This window comes from Microtus ochrogaster, chromosome 10 (genome assembly GCF_000317375.1).
Source record: "Microtus ochrogaster isolate Prairie Vole_2 chromosome 10, MicOch1.0, whole genome shotgun sequence".
Lineage (NCBI taxonomy): Eukaryota > Metazoa > Chordata > Mammalia > Rodentia > Cricetidae > Microtus > Microtus ochrogaster.
In genome coordinates, this window is record NC_022016.1 from 55865517 (window position 1) to 55885940 (window position 20424).

At 48.4% G+C, this 20424-nt stretch overlaps 1 protein-coding gene across 2 annotated transcripts in view; it reads right to left on the reverse strand.

Moving 5' to 3' along the window:
• Phc2 (polyhomeotic homolog 2) overlaps window positions 1-20424 on the reverse strand; it is a 64678-nt gene that overhangs the window by 7573 nt on the left and 36681 nt on the right. The window contains exons 1-6 of one of the 2 annotated variants that reach the window (XM_005353217.3): window positions 20238-20348; window positions 7083-7285; window positions 5508-5637; window positions 4423-4537; window positions 3057-3198; window positions 1562-1838 (exon numbers count right to left, since the gene is read on the reverse strand). In XM_005353217.3, the coding sequence (XP_005353274.1) occupies window positions 1562-1838; window positions 3057-3198; window positions 4423-4537; window positions 5508-5637; window positions 7083-7285; window positions 20238-20280 (910 nt within the window). In that variant the 5' untranslated portion in view covers window positions 20281-20348. Of the gene's footprint in view, window positions 1-1561; window positions 1839-3056; window positions 3199-4422; window positions 4538-5507; window positions 5638-7082; window positions 7286-20237; window positions 20349-20424 lie in introns of those variants that run through there. The other variant, XM_005353214.3, reaches the window with a different exon arrangement.

Below are 20424 nucleotides of genomic sequence, written 5' to 3' on the forward strand. Positions count from 1 at the left end.
GTTCAAGATGAGGTCTGACGGGGAACCAGACTAAAGACACTGGGAAGAAGAAAGGTGAAGATAGAGAAGTTGCCAGCCAGACATGGAAAGGAAACAGGAAGTACAAGATGAAAGAGAGGTTAACACCACATGGCAGAATGTAGATTAATATAAATGGGTTAAATTTAAATTGTAAGAGTTAGCTAGTAACAAGCCTGAGCTATTGGCCAAGCACTTGTAATTAATAAGAATTTTCCATGTGGTTATTTGGGAGCAACTGCAGAGACACAGAGAAATTCTGCCTATACAAGTATGTAGGGCATTTTCTTAGAGACTGGTGGGGTGGGGGTGGGCCCAGCCCCCAGCTGCCAGCTCCCAGCACATTGTGGGTGAGGCCATCTCTGGGCTGGTGGTCCTGGGTTTTATAAGAAAGTGGGCTGAGTAAGACATGAGGAGTAAGCCAGTAAGCAGCACTACTCCACGGCCTCAACACCAGCTGTGGCCTCCAGGTTCCTCCCCTGTTTGAGTTCCTATTTTGACGTCCTTAAATGATAAACAGTGATATGAAAATGTAAGCCAAATAAATCCTTTCCTTCACAATTTGCTTTTGGCCATGGTATTTCATCACAGCAGTAGAAACCCTGACCAAGCCAGCCTGTGGGTTCCCCCAAAGGCAGAGCTCATCTGTACGACCAATGAGATCCTGTAGAAATGGCAGCGTATGATTTCTTCTGATAGCTTTCTAGGATTTCCTAGCTATGGGGAAAACCTGCTTCCATGCTTGCCATAAGAGGCCCAGCCAGCCCCTTCCTGCAAACCATGGGAGAGAGGATTCTATTTCCCTGGAGCAACCTGCAGTAGCCTTGGCCTTGGCTGACACAAAGCTGTATCTTCATAAGGAGCACGAGACGGGTGCAGGACAAAAGTAACCATCCTACACGAACTTGAGGGCACATGACAGACAACAAATACACAAGGTTAAGTGAGAATGATAGAACTGGACCCAGTTCTGTCTCACCTACAATTTCTATACCACACTCTCCCCTGCACAGGCTGTGCCCAAGATCACTGCTGCCCTGAAGTAGATGCATGAAGCTGGCAGAAAGGGAAGAAGTTTCAGGGTTCCCCTGGAAGACACTGGAATGCTAGAAAATTTGCCTTTCCAAGTTGATGCCAACTTCATATCCACTTAGCCTCCACGCCAAGGGCTATCCACAGCGCCCACTATACCATACATTTTGTCCTTGCTCAAGCTGCTCTTTCTCAGCCTGAAAAAGCTCACTCCAGCTTGTTCATTCTCATGACACTACAGTCCTCCTGACTTCCTTCCCACCTTGTGCAGGAAGAGACAGAGCTATTCCACGCTCATGTATTTCACAGACTACGTCCTAGGCTGCAGCTGTTTCAAATGGTGGTCATGAAGTATTCCATAGTCTGCTATGTTAGAACATAAGCTTTCACAAGCAGGAGCCTTGTGTTCCTGCTTCTGCACCCTGGGTCCTGCTTCCTCCTGGAGAGAGGTGAGGTCTCCATCTCCCCTCACTCCCATGATTCCAGCAGGTTAAGTTTCCAAGGAACTCACCTGGCAAAGAGCGGATGAATTCATAGACATCTTCTACATTCCACTTTGTGGGCTCACTTGGTAGGAAGTGGTGTCCCATGCCTACCAGGTCCCGCATGTGCATGTCAGGGAGCTCCAGATCCCTCTGGCCTTGTCGCCGTCGGGAGGTGGATGAGCTTGCTGAGATGGGTGACAAGGGTTCCTCATAGCTTGAGTTGTCTGAGCACCGGCTAGAGTCTTCCTGGCTGTGTGTCAGCTGCAGGGCAGCAGTAACTGAAAGGGGTACAGTGCCTGAGGGCTGGGAGCAGAGAGAAATAGAGATCTTCAGGATTGGGGAACTGACCGCTCCCACGTCAAGCAGGGGTGGAGGCAGGTGCTGCTCCCTTTTCTGCTTGGTTCCCTATTCCTAGGGTCACACCCCGTCTTCCTGCCCTCCCACCTTGGACAGTCAGTCCCTCAGCACTGTGCTGCAACAACCTGCTCTTAGTCTGTCCTGTAGTGGTGTCTTATGTGATCTGGACGACCAAGAGGGACTTCCCACATATGTACATCCTGGACTGCAACTTTTAGAAGATTCTTTTTTTTTTTAAAATATTTATTTATTAAGTATACAGTATTTGTCTGCGTGTATTCCTGCAGGCCAGAAGAGGGCACCAGATCTCATTACAGATGGTTGTGAGCCACCATGTGGTTGCTGGGAATTGAACTCAGGACCTTTGGAAGAGCAGGCAGTGCTCTTAACCTCTGAGCCATCTCTCAGCCCTTTAGCAGATTCTTAACAAGGTACAAGATAAAAGTTACCACTACCCCTGCCACCGCTGTCACCACCAACGACTTAAGGATGAAGACTGCCATGCTAGGCTGTGAGTTCCTTTAAGACTATGCCGTTGGCCGGGCGGTGGTGGCGCACGCCTTTAATCCCAGCACTTGGGAGGCAGAGGCAGGCGGATCTCTGTGAGTTCGAGACCAGCCTGGTCTACAAGAGCTAGTTCCAGGACAGGCTCCAAAACCACAGAGAAACTCTGTCTCGGAAAAACAAAACAAAACAAAACAAAACAAAACAAAACAAAACAAAACAAAACTACGCCCTTGGATCTTTAGTGCCCAACAGAATCACTGGCATGGAACTGTTGGGAAAAAATATTTAATGGATGAATATCCATGTTCCTGATGGGAAGACCTTCACCAACTCAGTGCTCTAGTTTTCAAGGGGGCAAAAAGGTAGTAGGGGAAAAAGTGGAGGCTGCCATCTCTCCCAGCATAACATGGAGGTACCCTGAATAGTCTGTTTTCCACAGGGCCAGCAGGGTGAGACCCAAGAAATCAAGAATGGATGGCAATCCCAAGGTGGGGTCATTCTAGGCTAAGACTACTGGAAAGGGTATGGGCCCCTAGGTCTAAGAAAAGGGTCCTAACAGGGGACCCAGAGAGGGCTGGATGTGAGTGAGACCTGTAGGAGGTGAGAGCAGCATGCTGGAGGAGACAGCATGCCATGGAAGCTCAACAGGGCTCTTACCTGTTTCTTGGTGTCCTTGGTAAGTGTGGGCAGACTAGCCTTGCTGGCCCGTCGGCGGTTGTGGGTTGTGGTCCCTGCCTTCTGCAACTTGCTCCGGTCTGAGTGAAAAAGTCCCACTCGTTTGGTGCATCCCACGTTATACCTGCGGGGAGGAGCAGTAAGTCAGAACAGGGCTCTAGGTGGCACAAACAGCCAACCAGAGTCTATGGGTACAAACTGACACAGGACATTGCTGATCACTGAGACTCTGGGAAGGCACTTGAGCTCAGAGCCCTTCTTGAGAGGCAGGGTATGAGACCAGTCACCTTCTAAAACCAGTCTTGGGATGACAAGAGGGAGTGCCAGTGACATGTTTAATTCAACTGCTCAGAGCACAGTGGCCTGTGGCTTCCACACACTGTGTTGGTAGGAAACTATTCTGTCCACTGTCCTGCTGGACTGCGGCCTGGCAAAGCTTGACCAAGAGTCCTTGGCTCCTTCAGCAAAGCCTGGTCAGCATGGTTGAGGACAGGAACTCTGGACATTGCTCACAACACCTCTGGATGGAACCTAGAGAGCTCTTTTTGGGTTCTGGGGCGTCAAGGTCAAGCTGCTCCTACAGAGAGCAGAGGGCACGTTAGAGCCAAATCCCCATGACTCAGCTGTGTCATTTTGGGCACAGCCACTCTTTCATGCCTTAGTTTCCAACCCATAAAAAGGGCACACTAGGAAATACAATGGTGACAATGGAATAGCTGCCTAGCAGAAATGTTCTGAAAACAGACAACTGACTAGCAGGACCCCTGGCTCCAAGTTTCTTTCTCTGTCTCTGCTGCTACCTCTCTCTGTCTGTCTCCTTTTGTTTTTGGTTGAAACAAGGTCTCCTCAGGCAGCCCCTACTATATATATATATACTCTACTACTGTACAATGGAGGCTGACCTCACCTTAAATCAGTCCTGTCTCAGTCATTACAGATCTGGAGCACCGTGCCCACTGTGAAGAAGCTTCTCAATAAATGACAGTGCCTTTTATCATCATTTCTTTCCAGGCTGAATAAAAGCTTGCCGTGGTTCTGGGCTAAATTTTACTTCTGTGGAGGGCTTTCCCCTAAGGGCATGGCAGCTGCCCTTGGGGCCCAGCTAACAAGCTGCTTTGTGTGCCCGGACAGTGATGCTTCCCCTGACATAGCCAAAGCAGGGGAGGTTCTTCTGGTTTCCCAAGCCTAGTGCACTCACCTGGTATGCTTGGGATATAGTGCTTTAACTAGGCAGGCCAAGGAGCTCGGAGAATTGAGCCTCACCTACAGCATCCAAGCTAGATGATGACTAGGAGGAGGACCCTGGAGATAGAAAGGGCTGGGCATGGCAGTGGGGCCGGCCACTCACCTTTTTGCACAAGCCATGGAGCAGAAGCGCTTGGAACGTTTGAACTTGTAGGCGAAGTCCACCCGTCCACAGAGCTCACACTTGAGTTTGAGGGGGGTACCCTCCTCTTTGGATTCTGTAAAGTATGGAAATGGCTGAGTTTAGTGGTATTTCATTTGTATTTTAATAAATAAAGCTTGCCTGAAGTTCAGAGAGTAAAAAAGCTGCCCTGGCCAGTCTTCCAGACCAGGCAGTGGTGACACACACCTTTAATCTCAGTAGCCATGCTAGTTAGCCATAGAAACCGGGTGGCAGGGGTGAACGCCTTTAATCCCACCACTAGAAAGGAATATAAAATGGGAGGAGACAGCTCTCAGCCAGTCTCGTTCTAAGGATTCCTGGAGGCAAAACTGCCATTTTAGACTTTATAGATAAGAGCCAGTGGCTGACTGTTTTGCCTTTCTGACTTTCAGGTTAACCCCAATATCTGTCTCGGGGTTATTAATCGTGCTACAGCTGAGTGTGGAGAGAGACTGTGATAGGCTGGAGACAATCCAACTGCAGGAGCTCCTGTCCTGCCTCTTCCATGTCTCTGTGGATATGACATCGAGTGGTACCCATTTAGAAACAACAGACTCTCCCACTCATTTTGCATGGGTTAGGCCTCCCACTGGAGAGTTCCCCAAGAGTGTCTTGGTGATGCCTCTTTCAAACTGCGGGCCAGGGGCACAGCAGAAGTGGGCAGAGTCAGCATCCTTCTCCATGACCACCAAAGAAACAGAAGACTTGCACAAGCTGTGCCTCAGGCCTTCCCAACTCAAATTCAGGCTCTTGAGATAGCAAAAGGGGGCACACCTGCCTGGTACTATCCTGATCCTCACTTCTTACAATAAGTGAAATTCTGAGACCATGTGGTTGCTGGAGAGGCAGGAGATGAAGGCTCTTATTTCTGTTTCTGTTCTACAGGAAGAGAGGCGCAGGAGGTGCTGGGGAAATGTTCTGTGGGAAGGAACGTTACTTGTTCCCTGCTCAGGGTTCCTCCACAGACACCGAGAAAAGGGAAGCGTGAGGTCTGCCCTTGAGCCCCGCCGCAATTGTGTGCGTACCTTGCAGGTAGGGCTCCTCCATCTCTGAGTCAGTGGTGGTGGTGTGGTCCTGCTGTGGAAGCTTCTCAGGCAGGAACCCCTGTGCATACTTCTTCTTGAGATTCCCCACCAGCAGGGACGAGCGTCCCACCTAGAGGACAGGTGACATAGAGGCCACAAGGTTTAGATCCTAGGCTCCTTGCTACTCAGTCTTATTATAATTACAGGTACAAAGCAGCCAGGCAGATATCAGCCCTCCCCAATCCTCCCACATGCCATCATTCAAGGGTGCCCCACTCAAGGGGTACTGTTCTGCTGCCCGGCACCCAAAGCAAGCAACAGTGGGCACCACAGTACAGGGACAACTCAAGAAGTCGGAGGTAGTCTATCCTGCCAGGTGTGTCCCAGGGCAGAGATCCTATTTCCCTCACCACTCACTCATCAGGTGCCTGGGCGTGTGTTCAGAGAGCACCAGAGGGGCAGGGCTAAGTGTGAGAGTGTATTTACAAGACTCAGTGTCCCTGTTTAGATTTCATACTGTTCCCTATCTGACCACAGCCAAGCCAGAGGAACAGGCAGCCCCAGGGGAGAGCAGGACACAAGTGACCCCAGCCACAGAGGAATACCCTGTGACTGGCAGCACGAAGGCTGGCTTTACCTCTTCGGGCCTTTGTTTTGTTTGGGAAAGCTGGTGGCCAGCTCACATGGTCTGTGGTCTAGGATGATGTGAGCTGCTGTTCTATCTGCTTTCATTCTGCAGGCTCATGCTTTCTCCAGAGGGAGGGGCGGACGGACACCAGACTGGGGTGGAGGGGGAGGCATGGAGCAGAGCTAGGTCCTTATAAGGTAAGATGTCCCTGAGATCTGCCACTGGCTGTGGCCAGCCTCCAGAGGGAGAGGGCACAAATGAGTTTGCCTGCTGACAGTTCAGAAAGTAGTTCACCCACTGCGGGAATCAAGCTCAGTCCTCTGGTGACTTATAAGACTTTCCACATATCCAAAGCATGAGCAACAGGTAGCGGTACCCAGAGGACAGGGTTTCCAATACACAGTCCTGCTGAGCCACACCTGCCCTTGCTGAAGGCCCCTTGATCTCATCACTCCCTTTCAAGGCTCTGTTCCCAGAAGCACATCTCAGGCTGCACTTCCATGCCACCACCTTGGTTTCCACCATAGCTCAGGAACTGTACCAACAGGTTCCTTTTCCGAACTGGCTGTTTGGTTTTGGCATTGAAAACTCAATAAAGAATAACTTTCCGAAGTCCATTGTTTTTCATCAAATATCCCAAGGTGAACTAAGTCCCTCTACTTCAGGGTCACAGGACACAAGTCAGCGATACTGCTTAGCCCATGAGGATAAACTTCTAAGGGGATTTTGTCAATTATTCTTGATCACCAAATCATTTTGGATTCTGGAGAAACTTAACTTGATCCTAGAGAGAAATTATTCTGACATTGTGAAGGATGGGGAAACCAGCAAGGTAAGAGTAAACTGTTCACATTTTCAGAAAATTTACATGGAACTGTAAAAATATTCTAGCACACATCTAAAATATATTTAAAGGAAAAAAAGAGGGGAAAAGAAGTAGTCCGTACCGGGAAAGGCTCCGCCCCCTCCTGGATCACAAACCCTTCGATAACATGCGTCAGGATTTGGGGTTTCACAATGGCCTGTGGTGGTTTATTCTCACCATTCTGGGGGGCAGTGCCGGCGATGCTGGAGGCAGAGTTTCCGTTCCCTGAGGTCATGCCGGGGCTGCTGAGGTCGGTCAGTGCATGAACAATGCCCTGCCCTGTCTCTGCAGGAGAGAGAGAGGGAGAGAAAGGAGACAAAGTGGCAAGGATGAGAAACGGAGGCCAGCTTGGAGATTGTCAGCCAGCACCCACAGTACACACAGGCCACAGCCCATCACAAGTGGCAGCACGTTAGTGGTCCCACCACCAGGGTAAGCGCCATCAGTTTTCTAACAGTCTGGCTCTGCAGCTAGCAAGGTTTCTTAAACAGCTATTCAAGACCTATCTAAGTAGGCTGAGCCAGCCAGAATTCTGCCCCGAGGAGTAAGGCTGAGGCAGTACTGGTGAGACAAAGCAACACTGTTTGCAGAGAACTCCAAACAGTGACAAGGATATTTAAAGCCAGACCAAGAAGTTCCACTAAACACAGGCTCACAGTGTAATAGAGCAACCAGGTGGACAGATGTGAACCTTCTAGGAGTCTCCTTGGAGGGTCAGATTCACAGCACCCTGAAACTGCTGCCCAGGAAACACCAGAGCACATTACCCTTTGGTGGCTGCTGCACTAAGTTATGGGGCCATTTTCTTTCTCCACTGCTGAAACGGCTGCCACAGCCGCCATTTTTCTCTGCTGACCCCACTCTCAACCCGACCTCTGGTTCCGTGTGCAGTGTACACTGCATCCAGCCCTTAGCAAACACAGACCCCTCCACTCTCTCCTCTGGAGAACTCAACACAATGCACCAGAAAAGGATGGGTGACCCGTACGGGCTGTCAGGGTGGCCTATCATCTCCCGAGGGAGGTGCCTCACTGCTGCAGGGTGCTAGGCTCCACCACCTCATTTTAAGAGCCCTCTCCCAGTCCCTGCCCAAGGCTGTTCTGTGTCACCAAGTGCTCAGTGAGCTGAGGTGCTTTTAACCTGGAACCGTCTAAAAGAGAAAAGTGGAAAACCCATTTCTTTTTCCTTTTTTTTTTTTTTTTTTTGGTTTTTCGAGACAGGGTTTCTCTGTGGTTTTTGGAGCCTGTCCTGGAACTAGCTCTTGTAGACCAGGCTGGTCTCGTGCGCCACCACCGCCCGGCCGAAAACCCATTTCTTAATTGCAACAAGCCTATTAATATCAAGCATAAGCCAGTGGTATATGATAAACAGAAACATTATTAAAACAATAAAATAAAAAATAACTACAGTACATTGTTACTTAGGTAGATTTTGTACAGCACTTTCTATGAAGACATTATTTCATGTTGTGGAGATGGGAACTCACAGAGTCTGATCAGGCACAGGACTAAAACCAGAAACATTTACAGGGCTCCAGCATACCTCCAACCTCAGGGTCATTTTCTTACTAGAAGTTCTGGTTCAGAAAACCAGGAGCAACCTTTGAGAGTAAGAAAGTACAGGTGGTAACATGCCTTCAGTTCTCATTCCTACAGAACCAACTAGGAGCAGATTCCAGAGCTGAGCAAAAGCTGCCCAGGAGACACAACTGATAAGGGTTTTAATTCTAATTTCTGGGGCTGGTGAAATGGCTCGGTGAGTGTTGTACAAGCCCATGGCCCCAGCTTGATGGCCAGCACCTATGGTGGAAAGAGAAAATAAACTCTGAAAGTTGTCCTCTTACACACAGGTGCAGCGTGTGGCAAGTGCACACCCGCACGTTACTATGTGTGGATGCTTGCACAGACACACACACAAAATAACGTTAAAAATATTAAAATTAATTTGTATTTGACCCAAAGCCATACCAGCAATTTAAAAAAATACCCTTTAGCCGGGCAGTGGTGGCGCACGCCTTTAATCCCAGCACTCGGGAGGCAGAGGCAAGCGGATCTCTGTGAGTTCGAGGCCAGCCTGATCTAGAAAGCTGGTGGCGCACGCCTTTAATCCCAGCACTCGGGAGGCAGAGGCAAGCGGATCTCTGTGAGTTCAAGGCCAGCCTGATCTAGAAGAGCTAGTTCCAGGACAGGAGCCAAAAGCCATGGAGAAACCCTATCTCGAAAAACCAAAAAAAAAAAAAAAAAAAAAAAAAACCCTTTAAATGTTTGTGCTAATGTGGAATAAGTCTAATAGCTTTGGCTTTTCTGTAGAAAATTAGAGACAGTGCCAATTTTTTCCCTCCTCCTCCTCCTCTTCTTTTTTTTTCTGTTTTGTCTTCCGAGAGAAGGTTTCTCTGTGTAGCAGCCCTGGCTGTCTTGGAACTCACTGTGTACACCAGGCTGGCCTCAAATTCACAGAGATTCACCTGCCTCTGGATCCCAAGAGTTAGGATGAAAGGTGTGTGCAAACACTCTTAGCTGGAAACTCTCCCTTTGGAATTAGTCTTTTTTTTTTTCCTCCAGCAAGAATGTTTAGAAACTGAAAAAACAAATTTTTACAATCTAGGAATAGCCATAATCTAGCTAATGACAAAAGGAACCAAGCGAAGTTTCTCTTCTTTTATTTTTATTTACTTACTTTTTGGAGACAGGGTTTCTCTGTATAACATCCCTGGCTGCCCTGGAACTCACTTTGTAGACCAGGCTGGCCTCAAATTCTGAGAATAGCCTGCCTCTGCCTCCTGAGTGTTGGGATTAAAGGTCTGTGCCACCATGGCCTGGCTTCTCTTTTAAATTTTAAATTCTGTGTTCATTCTGCTTTTACTTTCTAATATTTAGGTTTACACAGATATAAATACAGATTTTATTAAAATGATGGATAACGGTTGTTCACATCTAAAGCTTACAATGAGAGCTGAATGCTACATCTAGACTCCAGCGACAGTCCCTGCGGATCTGAATGTGCTGTGAACAGCAGAGAGCAAGGTCAGCTCCGTCCACCACCGCTCAAGCAGTCTACAGCACTCCCCACCCAGTGACTTCTAGCATGTCTGTCCGAATGCTTCCAGCAATAGAGGAACTAATTTGCTACCTTGGGGAGTACGATCACAAAGTTCTTCCTTACAATGAGCCCCAAATCTGTCTTTCTGCTAATTTCTGCAATTAATCCTAGCTATATTCCTTAAGACTGGAGAAAGGGTCTAATCAGATAGGTACACTGAACAAACAAAAGCTTAGCAAGGCCTAGGGGCTATCTCCACCAGTGAGTGAATTGTGCCAACTCCTGGCCCTCTCAGCCTGTTCCATGGGCTAGCAAACCCACATGTGCATCTCATAGAGATATTTTTGATTCATATCTGTCTCTCCATCTAGAGACAAGGGTCTCACCAAGTTGCTATGGTCAGCCTTGCACTTGAGATGCTCCTGTCTTGGCCCTACTTGGCTCTCTCCCAGCCCCCTAATGTTAGGTTCACAGCTGTGTACCACATCTAGCCACTGAAGAAGTGTGGTTTACAGCGTCTCGGGCCCTTGTTACAGAGTTAAACTGGAGGACAGCCACTTCCCTTTCCACGGTGGCTCACTGCCACCTCTCACTGGTCACTGACATGCATCCCCAAACTGTTCCTGACACCTTGTCTCCTTTTGTGGGCTCTTTCTAGTCCTGCTCCACTGCAATTTCCCCAACTCCAACCTCTTCCTTACTGTCCCTGTCAGGCAGAGGAGTTCTTGCGGGCATTCATCAGTGGAGGCTACAAACCAGGGCTCACCGATGGGAAGCAAGGAAACAAATGAACTCCTTCATGCTGACACCAGAAATTCTAGCTGCCATCACAATCCTGGGGCAGGTTACAGGAGACAGAATCCCAGGGGCGGGGGGTGGTGGTGGTGGTGGTGGTGGTGGTGGTGGTGTATTCACAGCTGTCTGGCTTTGCCACCGTCATGATGCCCTATAGTTCAGCGCTTGCTTTAGTAACAAAGAGTTTGGGCTATTTCTGGAAGGTCTGAACAGTCTCACCCCCCTGCCATGCTCAGCACACTGAGATTAATTTAATCTGCTTTCCACTCTCCCAGACTGCTTTGCAGCCTGTTTGGGGAAAAGCCTTTTTGACAGTGAAACTTGCAGGGACCCGCCCTGCTGGCCTGAAGCAAAGAAAAGAGACAAAGAAACTCTGTCTTTGGAATTCAGTTCCTTGGTGCTCTCCAGCCAGGGGATTCCCACAGGTCTCAGATGCCTTCCTACAGTGAGCTCCTCAGCAGAACGCTGGGTGCGTACCTTGCTCCAGGGGCCGAAGGGGGAAATGGGCCAGCTCTGCTGGGAAGAGGCAGGCTGGAACTTCTTTAAGTTGACCACAAATGGACCACTAGTATGTGCCAGAGTCTTACTAAGCATATGATCAGCCACTAGGCTGTTTCTCACTGCTGAGCTCACTCACAGGCTCTGACAGAAACAGCTCTTTTGCAAGAAAAGAAAGGTCTACTCAGTGGCCCCTGTTTATGCTACTGTTTTGAAATCATCTTTGGAATTCTTCACTTCTACTAACCAAGGCAGGAGCTGTGACCCACAGGAGCTAAACCTATATCCAAAACATGACATATGCCTGTTAAAACTGCAATGAATTATAAATATAAAATAATAAATAGTAAACTCAGTTTTCAGCATCGCCATAAAAAATACAGGCCTCCTTGGTACTACAACAAGTCCTGCCACAGGTGAGATCCAAAAATTCCTTGCTGGAGTGTGACAGTGAGTGGCATAGTTGGTGTCTACTGTGAAGTGGCATTTCGGTGGACCTGTCCATAAATGACAGCTGCTCTTCTTAGCCCAATGTCACGGTCCCTATGGAGGATTTCCTCAATGGAGGAGAGTTAGGGCACCAAGCTTGATCCAGAAACTTGGTAAGGCAGGATGACCTCTAGAGGCAAAGGCAGGGAAGCTCCCAGAAAGACACTTTCAGTCAGCTGGAGAGAGAGCAAGACTGCCCAGCTCAAAACCAGGTTCTTCCTTGTGTCAGATGACACGCAAACCATCTGCTATTTGGGAATGTGAAAGGTTTGTGCGTGCATGCATGCGTGCAAGCCAGAGGCTGACACTGGATGTCTTGGCTGGTGACAGTATGAGGATAATCTAATGAAATTAGCAAAAACTTTAAGGAGCCAGCAATTGATAACACGGCTCACCAAACATCAGAACAAGAACCTGTAACAGGACTCGCTCTAGGCTCAGCACTGCGGTCGAGCCGTGCTTCAGCTCAGCCTGTTCTCCAGAGTGAAGCACCTGCAAAATGGTGCCTCTGCACCTGTTTCCAGGAGACAGCAGGAGGCCACACCTGCTCCAAGCAGCAGAGGTCACCTTACAGAGAGGAGAGCCAGAGTGGCTAGCTAGGCCTGTGGAAAGGTCTAGGGCCACCCTTCCTAATCTCTTTAGTTATATCCGGACCCCCAAAGAAATTGGTGGCACTGTGAAACGGAGGGAGGTGTCCCCTCCCAGGAAGAAGGGCACGGTGGAGGGGGTGGGCTGGAGCTCAGTGCAGGCATTCTTCACAAAGAGATTCCTGGGGAGAATCTTCAAAGTGCAAGTTTGGCTACACTGGTTCACAATCTGCTATGAGTCAGCCACTTTGCTCAGGTAAGCAGACCCTTTCCAACACTGCTTAGGGACCCAGGTACGGTGGGAGGGAAGGGGACCAGATCCAGGTGGAGGGGCCCTGAGTGTAAGGCATGAGGCAACTTGTCTTCAGGATTGAAAGACTTATTCTATGAGATATTCTATTGAGAAAATATAGAGTCACCTATGAGACAAACTTTGGACTTGTCTGTGAGCATGTTTCCAGAGAAGTTTGATGGCGGTGGGAGGACCCACCCCGAATTCCATGGAGCTGGGGGGTCCAAACTGAATTAAAAAGGAGAAACTAAGTTTAATACCAGATTCAGCTCTCTGCTTCCTGACTGTGAACACATGTGACCAGGGGCTTCAAGGTCCTACCATTACGCCTACTCCACTACAGTGGACAGCATTCTTAAATTTCCAGCCAAAATGCATCCTTCTTTTCTTAGGTTGCCTCTGTCATGTATTTTGCCACCGCAACAAAATGAGTAGCAAATACATCCCAGGTCACGAGAGAAAGTTCGGCAGAATACAGTGGTTCTAGTTTCCCTAGAGTGGGCTGCTAAGTGGAACAGACTGGGTGGGGAGCACTAGGCTTTGACTGGCTGGGAACAACATGAGGGCACTTGAGGGAGGTGGCAGGAAATGGATCCTCCATTCTGGGACACTGAAGCAGAGGCATCATGTGTGGTCTGGGACGTTAGGTATGGGAACTGGCAATTATCTAGGTGAGTGATGCCCAGATGGGAGTCTTGAAGTAATAAGAAAAGGAATGTGGTTAATCAGGACCCAGGGGCTAGAGTCAATATTCCAAGATGCCAGAAGGGAAGTAGCGTATGCTCTTTCAATAGGCCTGGCACACCATTTCCCACACTTACAATTTAGGATGAGTCATCTCTCCCACAAATTTCAACACTAAATTTAGAAGAGGACCACATGTGCATCTCCCATGCAGACTGCACACATTACAGGTGTGCTTTTTAGAATTCAAGCAAGAGTGAATGGCATTTGGAAGATGGTATCTCCTAGAACATGCAGCAAAGGAGCTGTTAGTGGGGAGAAAATTGCAGGCTCCTTCCCAGAGTCCTGGAGGAGTCGCCGCCTGTAAGCGGTTCAGTTCTTGTAAGGACAGAGCTGTGAGACAGAGACCTGTTGCCTGGAGGCTACAAGCTATATAGCTTTGGCACCAGCCTGCCCCTCAGAGTACCTTCCTCAGCCAGGCCAACTGTAGTTGCTCTGAAGACCCTGGCACAGCAGGGAGCTTTACCCACACAGAGGCAAGACTGGATCTAGGTTCTCTGTGGAGAAGGGAGCTGGCCAGCAGACTGGGCCCTCAGCCAGCCCTAGTGCCACTTCAGCATGACCTCACTGAGGCTAGGTTAGCAGGCTAGGAGGGCAGACGAGCTCTCAGTATTCTGGGTAAGAGCTAAATATCTGTCTATGGCCTTAGCTGGAGGGTCAAACCCTCCCTCCTGGCAGCTACTGCTATACAACCGACTTTCAGGCTGTTGTCTCTCAAGACAGACAGAGAGGGCCGGTCCAACTCACCCCAAATCACAGGCTAGAGTGCGCAGAAGTGGAACTGTAAACAGCTGGATGTCTTCCAAGCTGTTACCCAGAGCTAGGAGGGAAGCAATCAGTGCAGGCGACAGCCACCCTCCCCCATGCAGCTGAGGACAAGGGAGCAGTGGGGGATTTTCCTAGACCTCAGGCTGAGTGCCATAATGGGCTGAGGTCAGACGTAGGAGGCTGCTGTGGTGGGCACTCAGCTTCTGCGGAACTGAGAAGTGATGTCCAACGGGCCGGCCAGCACACCAGGAGTGCTCATCAGTCCTGGCTGCAGGGGACAAGGCAAAGCTGCCACAGGAGGGTGTCAAATGCCCAATCAAGGACTCCCATCACAGTGCTCTGGCAGATACTAAGACACCAAGGGAGAGACTACAGAGATACCACAAGTCCCAGGAGGAAGAGATCAAGGGTGGCAGGGGAGAGGATGCTGGTTCTGGGTCAGGCCTGAGCTCTACCTGTGATACCCTGTGTACAAGGTGTTCACTGAGTCTGTTTTCTCTATCTTAAGAACCATAAACTGTAGGAAGTTTAAGTATATGGTAGGTGCTGGCTTTGAGTAAATGGGGAAGCAGAAAAACACTGAGCTTAAACCCTAGCCTGTGGTGCCAGCAGGCTACTCCAGGCCTCAGCCTCCTCAACTGTGAATGTGTGCTCCTGCCTGTTGCTCTTGCAGAGAGAAAATTAAGATCAGGAAGCACCACTCAGAAGTGGCCCTGACCTCACTCTCACTAACCCTGACCTCACCCGGTCCCTGAGGTTAGACTGAGGTCTTGTTCCTGCTGCCCCGTGCTGTGTGTACTGGGGTATACCCTGTGCCTTGTCTGTGTACCTCGAGGTCAGGCTCCAGAAAAAGTCGTTATTTATGTGCGCTCTGACAGGGCTGAGCAGAACAGAAGTGCTCTGCTCCTCAGGGCAAGCCAAGTCGCGCACCATCTTCAAGACTATGAACCCAATGGTCAAGGAGACAACACCAGAGTCTCTCTCTGTGGCATCTTTCCTAAAGAGGCTAAGAGTCATCGGCAGACAGTGCAGAAGAACCCCAGAAACAAGGAGGAGATAACCTTTCTGAGTCGTCAAAGGGAGAACCCCCACATACAGATACAAGGGCTATTGTGAAATTTACAAAGTCAGGAAGTGGTTTTGCCTGTGAAATGAAATCAGTTTAAAATGCTAAAAATAAACTCATGGAAGATAGATTTTTTAAAATTCCATTTACAAAAAAAAACTTGAAATATTTAGTAAATGTTCTAATTATCTTCAGGCTAGTAATAAGGAAAGACGATCATGTCCCCTGATATGCCAACTCCATTATTTTTGGCTACTAACTGTAAGATCATCTAAGGCAACAAATGGCAGCCAAGGTGGGAACACAGGAGACGGTACCAGCCTCAGCTGTCCGGCCCACGTAATGGTCCAGGTGGATCCCTGCTACAAGTCAGTTCTGATGGCTTCTTCTCTCAGAAAGTACCTCTCTCTTCAGTGTTTAGCTGTATGACAGAGGGCTGTGCACAGGGACATGGGAGGTGGGTCTCTCTTCCTGTCATCTGGATCCTGGGACAGAACTCTGGCGGTCAGGCTTGGCAGAGCATCTCACATTCTTAAATTTATTTATTTATTTATTTATTTATTTATTTATTTATTTATTTATTTTGCTGCTGCCTAAGCTCTCAATCATCGTACTTGCTACCAGCCAATTAATAGCTGAGTACTGATAACCACATGCCTGGAAAATGAAACAAATCCACTTTTAAAGACTCACCGGCTTCACATGCACTTTAGCCTGTCACTTGTTCTGGGTGTTCCAAATGCTAACACAGCTGTACAGCTCTGGGCCACAGACAGACGGGTCAAATATATGGAAGACATCAGTAGCTAGGAATAACATGCAGTGTTCGCGGCATGAGGGCTGGGCCGCGAGCGCTCTGGAAACAATCCTCAGTAGTCATGAGCCTAGGTTCTCTTGCTGAGGACTCAGGCATGGCAGCAGGACTAGTCCCCCAATCTACTGAGGAGGACTTTATTACAATATGGCACTGAAGTAATCTTTCCCTAACATCTGACCACTAAGTATGCTTTAAAGAACGTTGAAATGGGAAACCCAGCCTCTCTAACATCTGGATTCACCTCAGAACACTGGCAAGCTGTAGTTAACATCAACTTCTTTAGCAGATGCAGAAACAGTATTGTTTTTGGATTCACTTTAACTAAAATGCTTGGAAGTTGAAAGACAGGGAAACCAAGGCCACTTTCACTACCATGGTCTGGGAAGGGGGTTACAAAGTTTTCGAAGGAGCCTATGTAGTGTTATAATGTTATAATCCTAGAGTGAGAAGAATCTAAATTATGTTGCTTCTGACTATACTACTATTTTCTAAAACTAATAATTCTAGGAGATGGCTCAGTCTGTAAAATGTTTGTTCCATGAGTTTAGACTCCCAGCACCCATGTAAAAAGCCAGACATGGGGGTACCTGCCTAGAACTCCAGGGCTAAGGGGTAGGGACAGGAGGAGATCTTTAGGGCTTTCTAGCCAACCAATCCAGCCAATCTTCAGTTTAGTGAGACAATGTATCAAAGAATAAGGACCGGCCTGATAAAGGCAGACAAATAAACACATGCACACACATTAACACATATACACACATACCTCCCCTAGTAATTTTATATTGTATAACTCTTGGTTAACTGTAAAAAGTGCACATTTGAGGGACTGGAAAGATGGCTCACCGATTAAGAGCACTTGTTTCTGTAGAGGACCTGGGTTTGGCTCTCAGAATCTACATGGCACGCAACTCACAACCATCCGTAACTCCAGTTCCAGGGGATCTGATGCCCTTCTCTGCCCCCCTATAGGCACCAGGCATGTATGTGGTGACTATATAAATATGCAGGCAAAACACACATACAGAAAATTAAATCTAAAAATTTTCAAAAATAGCTCATTTCTTGATCATGTAAGTTATATTCTATTTTGTTACTAATAAGAGAAAAAAGTCTAAAGTTAATTAAGAATATTAGGCAAATGGCTTTTTGCCTAGCAATTCCTCAAGTATCTATGTTGTGAAGTAGAATTAAAGACAGTTTACCTCTGAATATCTTCACATATACCAAACCAGGATTCTGATGTAGCTAGGAACTCACAATGAAAAATTTAAATGTTAATTCTTAAAATGAAAGCTACATCTATTTAATGTGCAGATTAAATTTATCCTAAGTGCCACTTTTTTTTTTTAACAGAAAGCATGCTACCAGCCTCTTCCGATGGTGACTCATGTAGTTTGCACCACTCCACACTGACAGTTAAATCACAAATCCGTGCGCTTTCAGGCCTCTCTAGCTTGAGGGGAGGCCAGCTCTGCATCACTGAATCATGGGGGAGAGGTTTCTGTCGCTAATACAAAGGCCCTAGCAGAGTCTCAGAGCACCTAGCTATCCTAGACAGTGGGAAGCTCACACTAATCCTCGCTTCAAGACAGTCTCCTAAGAAGTACCAAGAACACCGCTTTTGAGATTTTCCCCAACTACTGCGAACTATCACCTTCATTATCCCACTGCCAAGAGGCAGAAGACAAAGGAAGAAACGGCCATTTAAGATGACTCTCTACCTTCCCTCACGAAATCCTCTCTGTGTGTGTGGGAGATCAAATACCGGACAGCTGGAAGGACTTCAGTACAGACTGGATTCACTCAAGCAATGACTACTTTCATATCAACATGTAGTAGGGCCAGAATCACCACCCTGTTCCCTAGTTTTTAACTTTGCTTTGGCTTGCTGGAAGGACTGACTCAGGAGACAGGTGAGCTTCTCTGGGGAAGGAAGCAGACCTAAAGGGTACTATGCAGTCAGGCCACCTCTTTATATATAATCACAAAAAGAAAAGAAAGAGACAGAAAAGTGGCTCCCCTGTGATATTCCCTAGCACAGACAAAAACTCCTAATTCTTAGTGATTGTTTTCCTTGTGTGTGTCTCCCTAAAAAAGACAACCTCAGGGAGACAGACGAGCAAGGAAGAACGTGAGGCTACAGACAAGAACATTTCAATTTTTAAGTTCAAATCTCCCCTCTATCCTTCTCCAATTTATTCCCTCTGTCTCCAAAAAAAATCAGAACAGATCCAGAGCATGTGAGACAGGAAATGAGTAAGGCAGGAAAGAGGATGTGGGCTGAAAAGGAGTGGATTCTGGGGCTGAGCCAGAGCAAATAGGCAGCCCAGGTTGGGGGGGGGGGGTCCTCTCGGCAGAAAACACAATCTCAGGGTCAATCAGCTTAGACTCAAGTCAATGGCAGACTTAGAACAAAACACCGTCCTGAGAGGTTGTAGTCCCCACAGGAGTGTGCAGAGCACAGAGACCTGCCTGGAGACCTGCAGCCAGAGCTCTGCTCCTGTCACAGAAGGGGCTAGCATTTTCCTCTTCACTGCTTGGAAAGGAAACAGTATGTAGGAAGCCCACTTGGCAGAGGTAAATTAAAAACTCAGTCAGGGCAAAGGGGAAAGTGGAAAGGGCCTAAGGCCATGGGTTCCATTACCAGCGCCAAAAACAATCACCCAGAAAAGTGCAAAGGGCTAGGAGGCGGCTACAGGATAAAATATCGATATTCACTGTGCCCACAGCCACGTTCCAGGGACGGGAGGAGGGGGTGTAAAGAGGTACTCCTGAGCCCCTCCAGAATCGCAGCACTAAGAAACTATCCATTTTCTCCAGTTTAGGCTTCAGGGGGAAAAAAAGACATCTGTTCTCTGTGGTATAGAAAGGCAAGCCTGGAAACAACTTGGGTGAGCAGGGAAGCAGAACTCAACGTTACAGTTCCAGGAGACAGCAGGTGCCAAAAGAGCACCACTTTCCATCTGCTGGACCCTCGGTGAACAAGCCACCCCAGGAGGAAGCCAAGCATCCCACCTCGCTGGGGCTGGCACTTAGGAGCAGAAATGAGCCAACGAGCAGTGGGTAAAAGTGTGAAGATTCCCAAACAATCTGGATGCCATCTTTTATTGAACTATCTGTGGGGCCCAGCACCGTGTTTTACATAAAGCAGGGGCCTGGTAAAATGTGCTGAACTGAACTGAAAGAGACCAGAGCTGCTCAGCTGCGGGGTTATCAGAAGATTCAAGATGAAATCTCTTGCCTTGAAGACTATGATGTTAATAAACTACTTCCTATTTTCCAGGCAAAATGATGGAACTCACTACACCCCTTGGTGACTCAAATCTAAACACTAGCCAAGGGGCGGCCCGACAGGTCTGCAGTTCTCAATGGAAATAAAAGCTGGGGAAAATAGGGGTGGGGAGGAGAGGGAGAGAGGGTGAGAGGGAGAGAGAGAAACACAAGAACAAGGAACAATTCCCTGGCTTCATTAGCCTGTAATGTTCACACTGACCTAGAAATCCTAGCAGTTCCAACATTTGGGTTGACTCAGGAGGGGTTAGGAAAATCCCAGGTGAATGATAATTGGATTAACCAGTAAAGCCCCAGGGCCAAATGGCTGGAAGAGGCCAGGACAGTGGGGTCTGCTACAGCCAAAGTGACATTACTTTCTAAACCCGAAATTGAGAGCTCAGGCTGGCAATGAGACGGACTAGTTTAAATTGGGGCCGTCCTCGGGAAAACTGCGGACACACGAGGATTTAGGTCGGTACTTCACTTCAAGAGATCCTCTGGGCCTAATATGCTAATGGAGGGATTAAGGATCAAGGATGGGAAAAGTCTTAGGGGGAAGCTGTCATTGATTTGTAAAGCAGGAATGAGAAGAGTGAGCTCAGGAGACAGCGCTGAAAACTAGGCCGGCCAGGTCTGGCGTGAGAAGGAAAGTTGATGGGGAACTGTTAGTATTAAGCTAGCGAAACCTTGCGGCAGCTAAGGAGGGGGAGGGTCTCACTGTCACAAACTGGCACCCGACGAGGGAGTCGGGGCTTAGGCGTTCTGGAGGCAACTTCACGGGTTCGCATCCTCCCTCTTTCTGGACGTCAATTTAAACAGACGCTCACAGATTCCGGATTTAACGTAAGGAGCCCGCAGATGCAGCATACCTTCGTTTGGCACGAGAGGGCGAGAAAACGCTCTTCTAAACATGAAAGAGGACAATCACAAAACAGCTTGTCCTTTCCCATCAATACAAGTCCCCGCGGGGCACGGGAGGCCCGGAGCGGGAGCAGAGGCCGGCGGGGCTGGGAGCGGAGGCGGCTCGGGCCCTCCCCGGAGGCCAAGCGCGGCGGC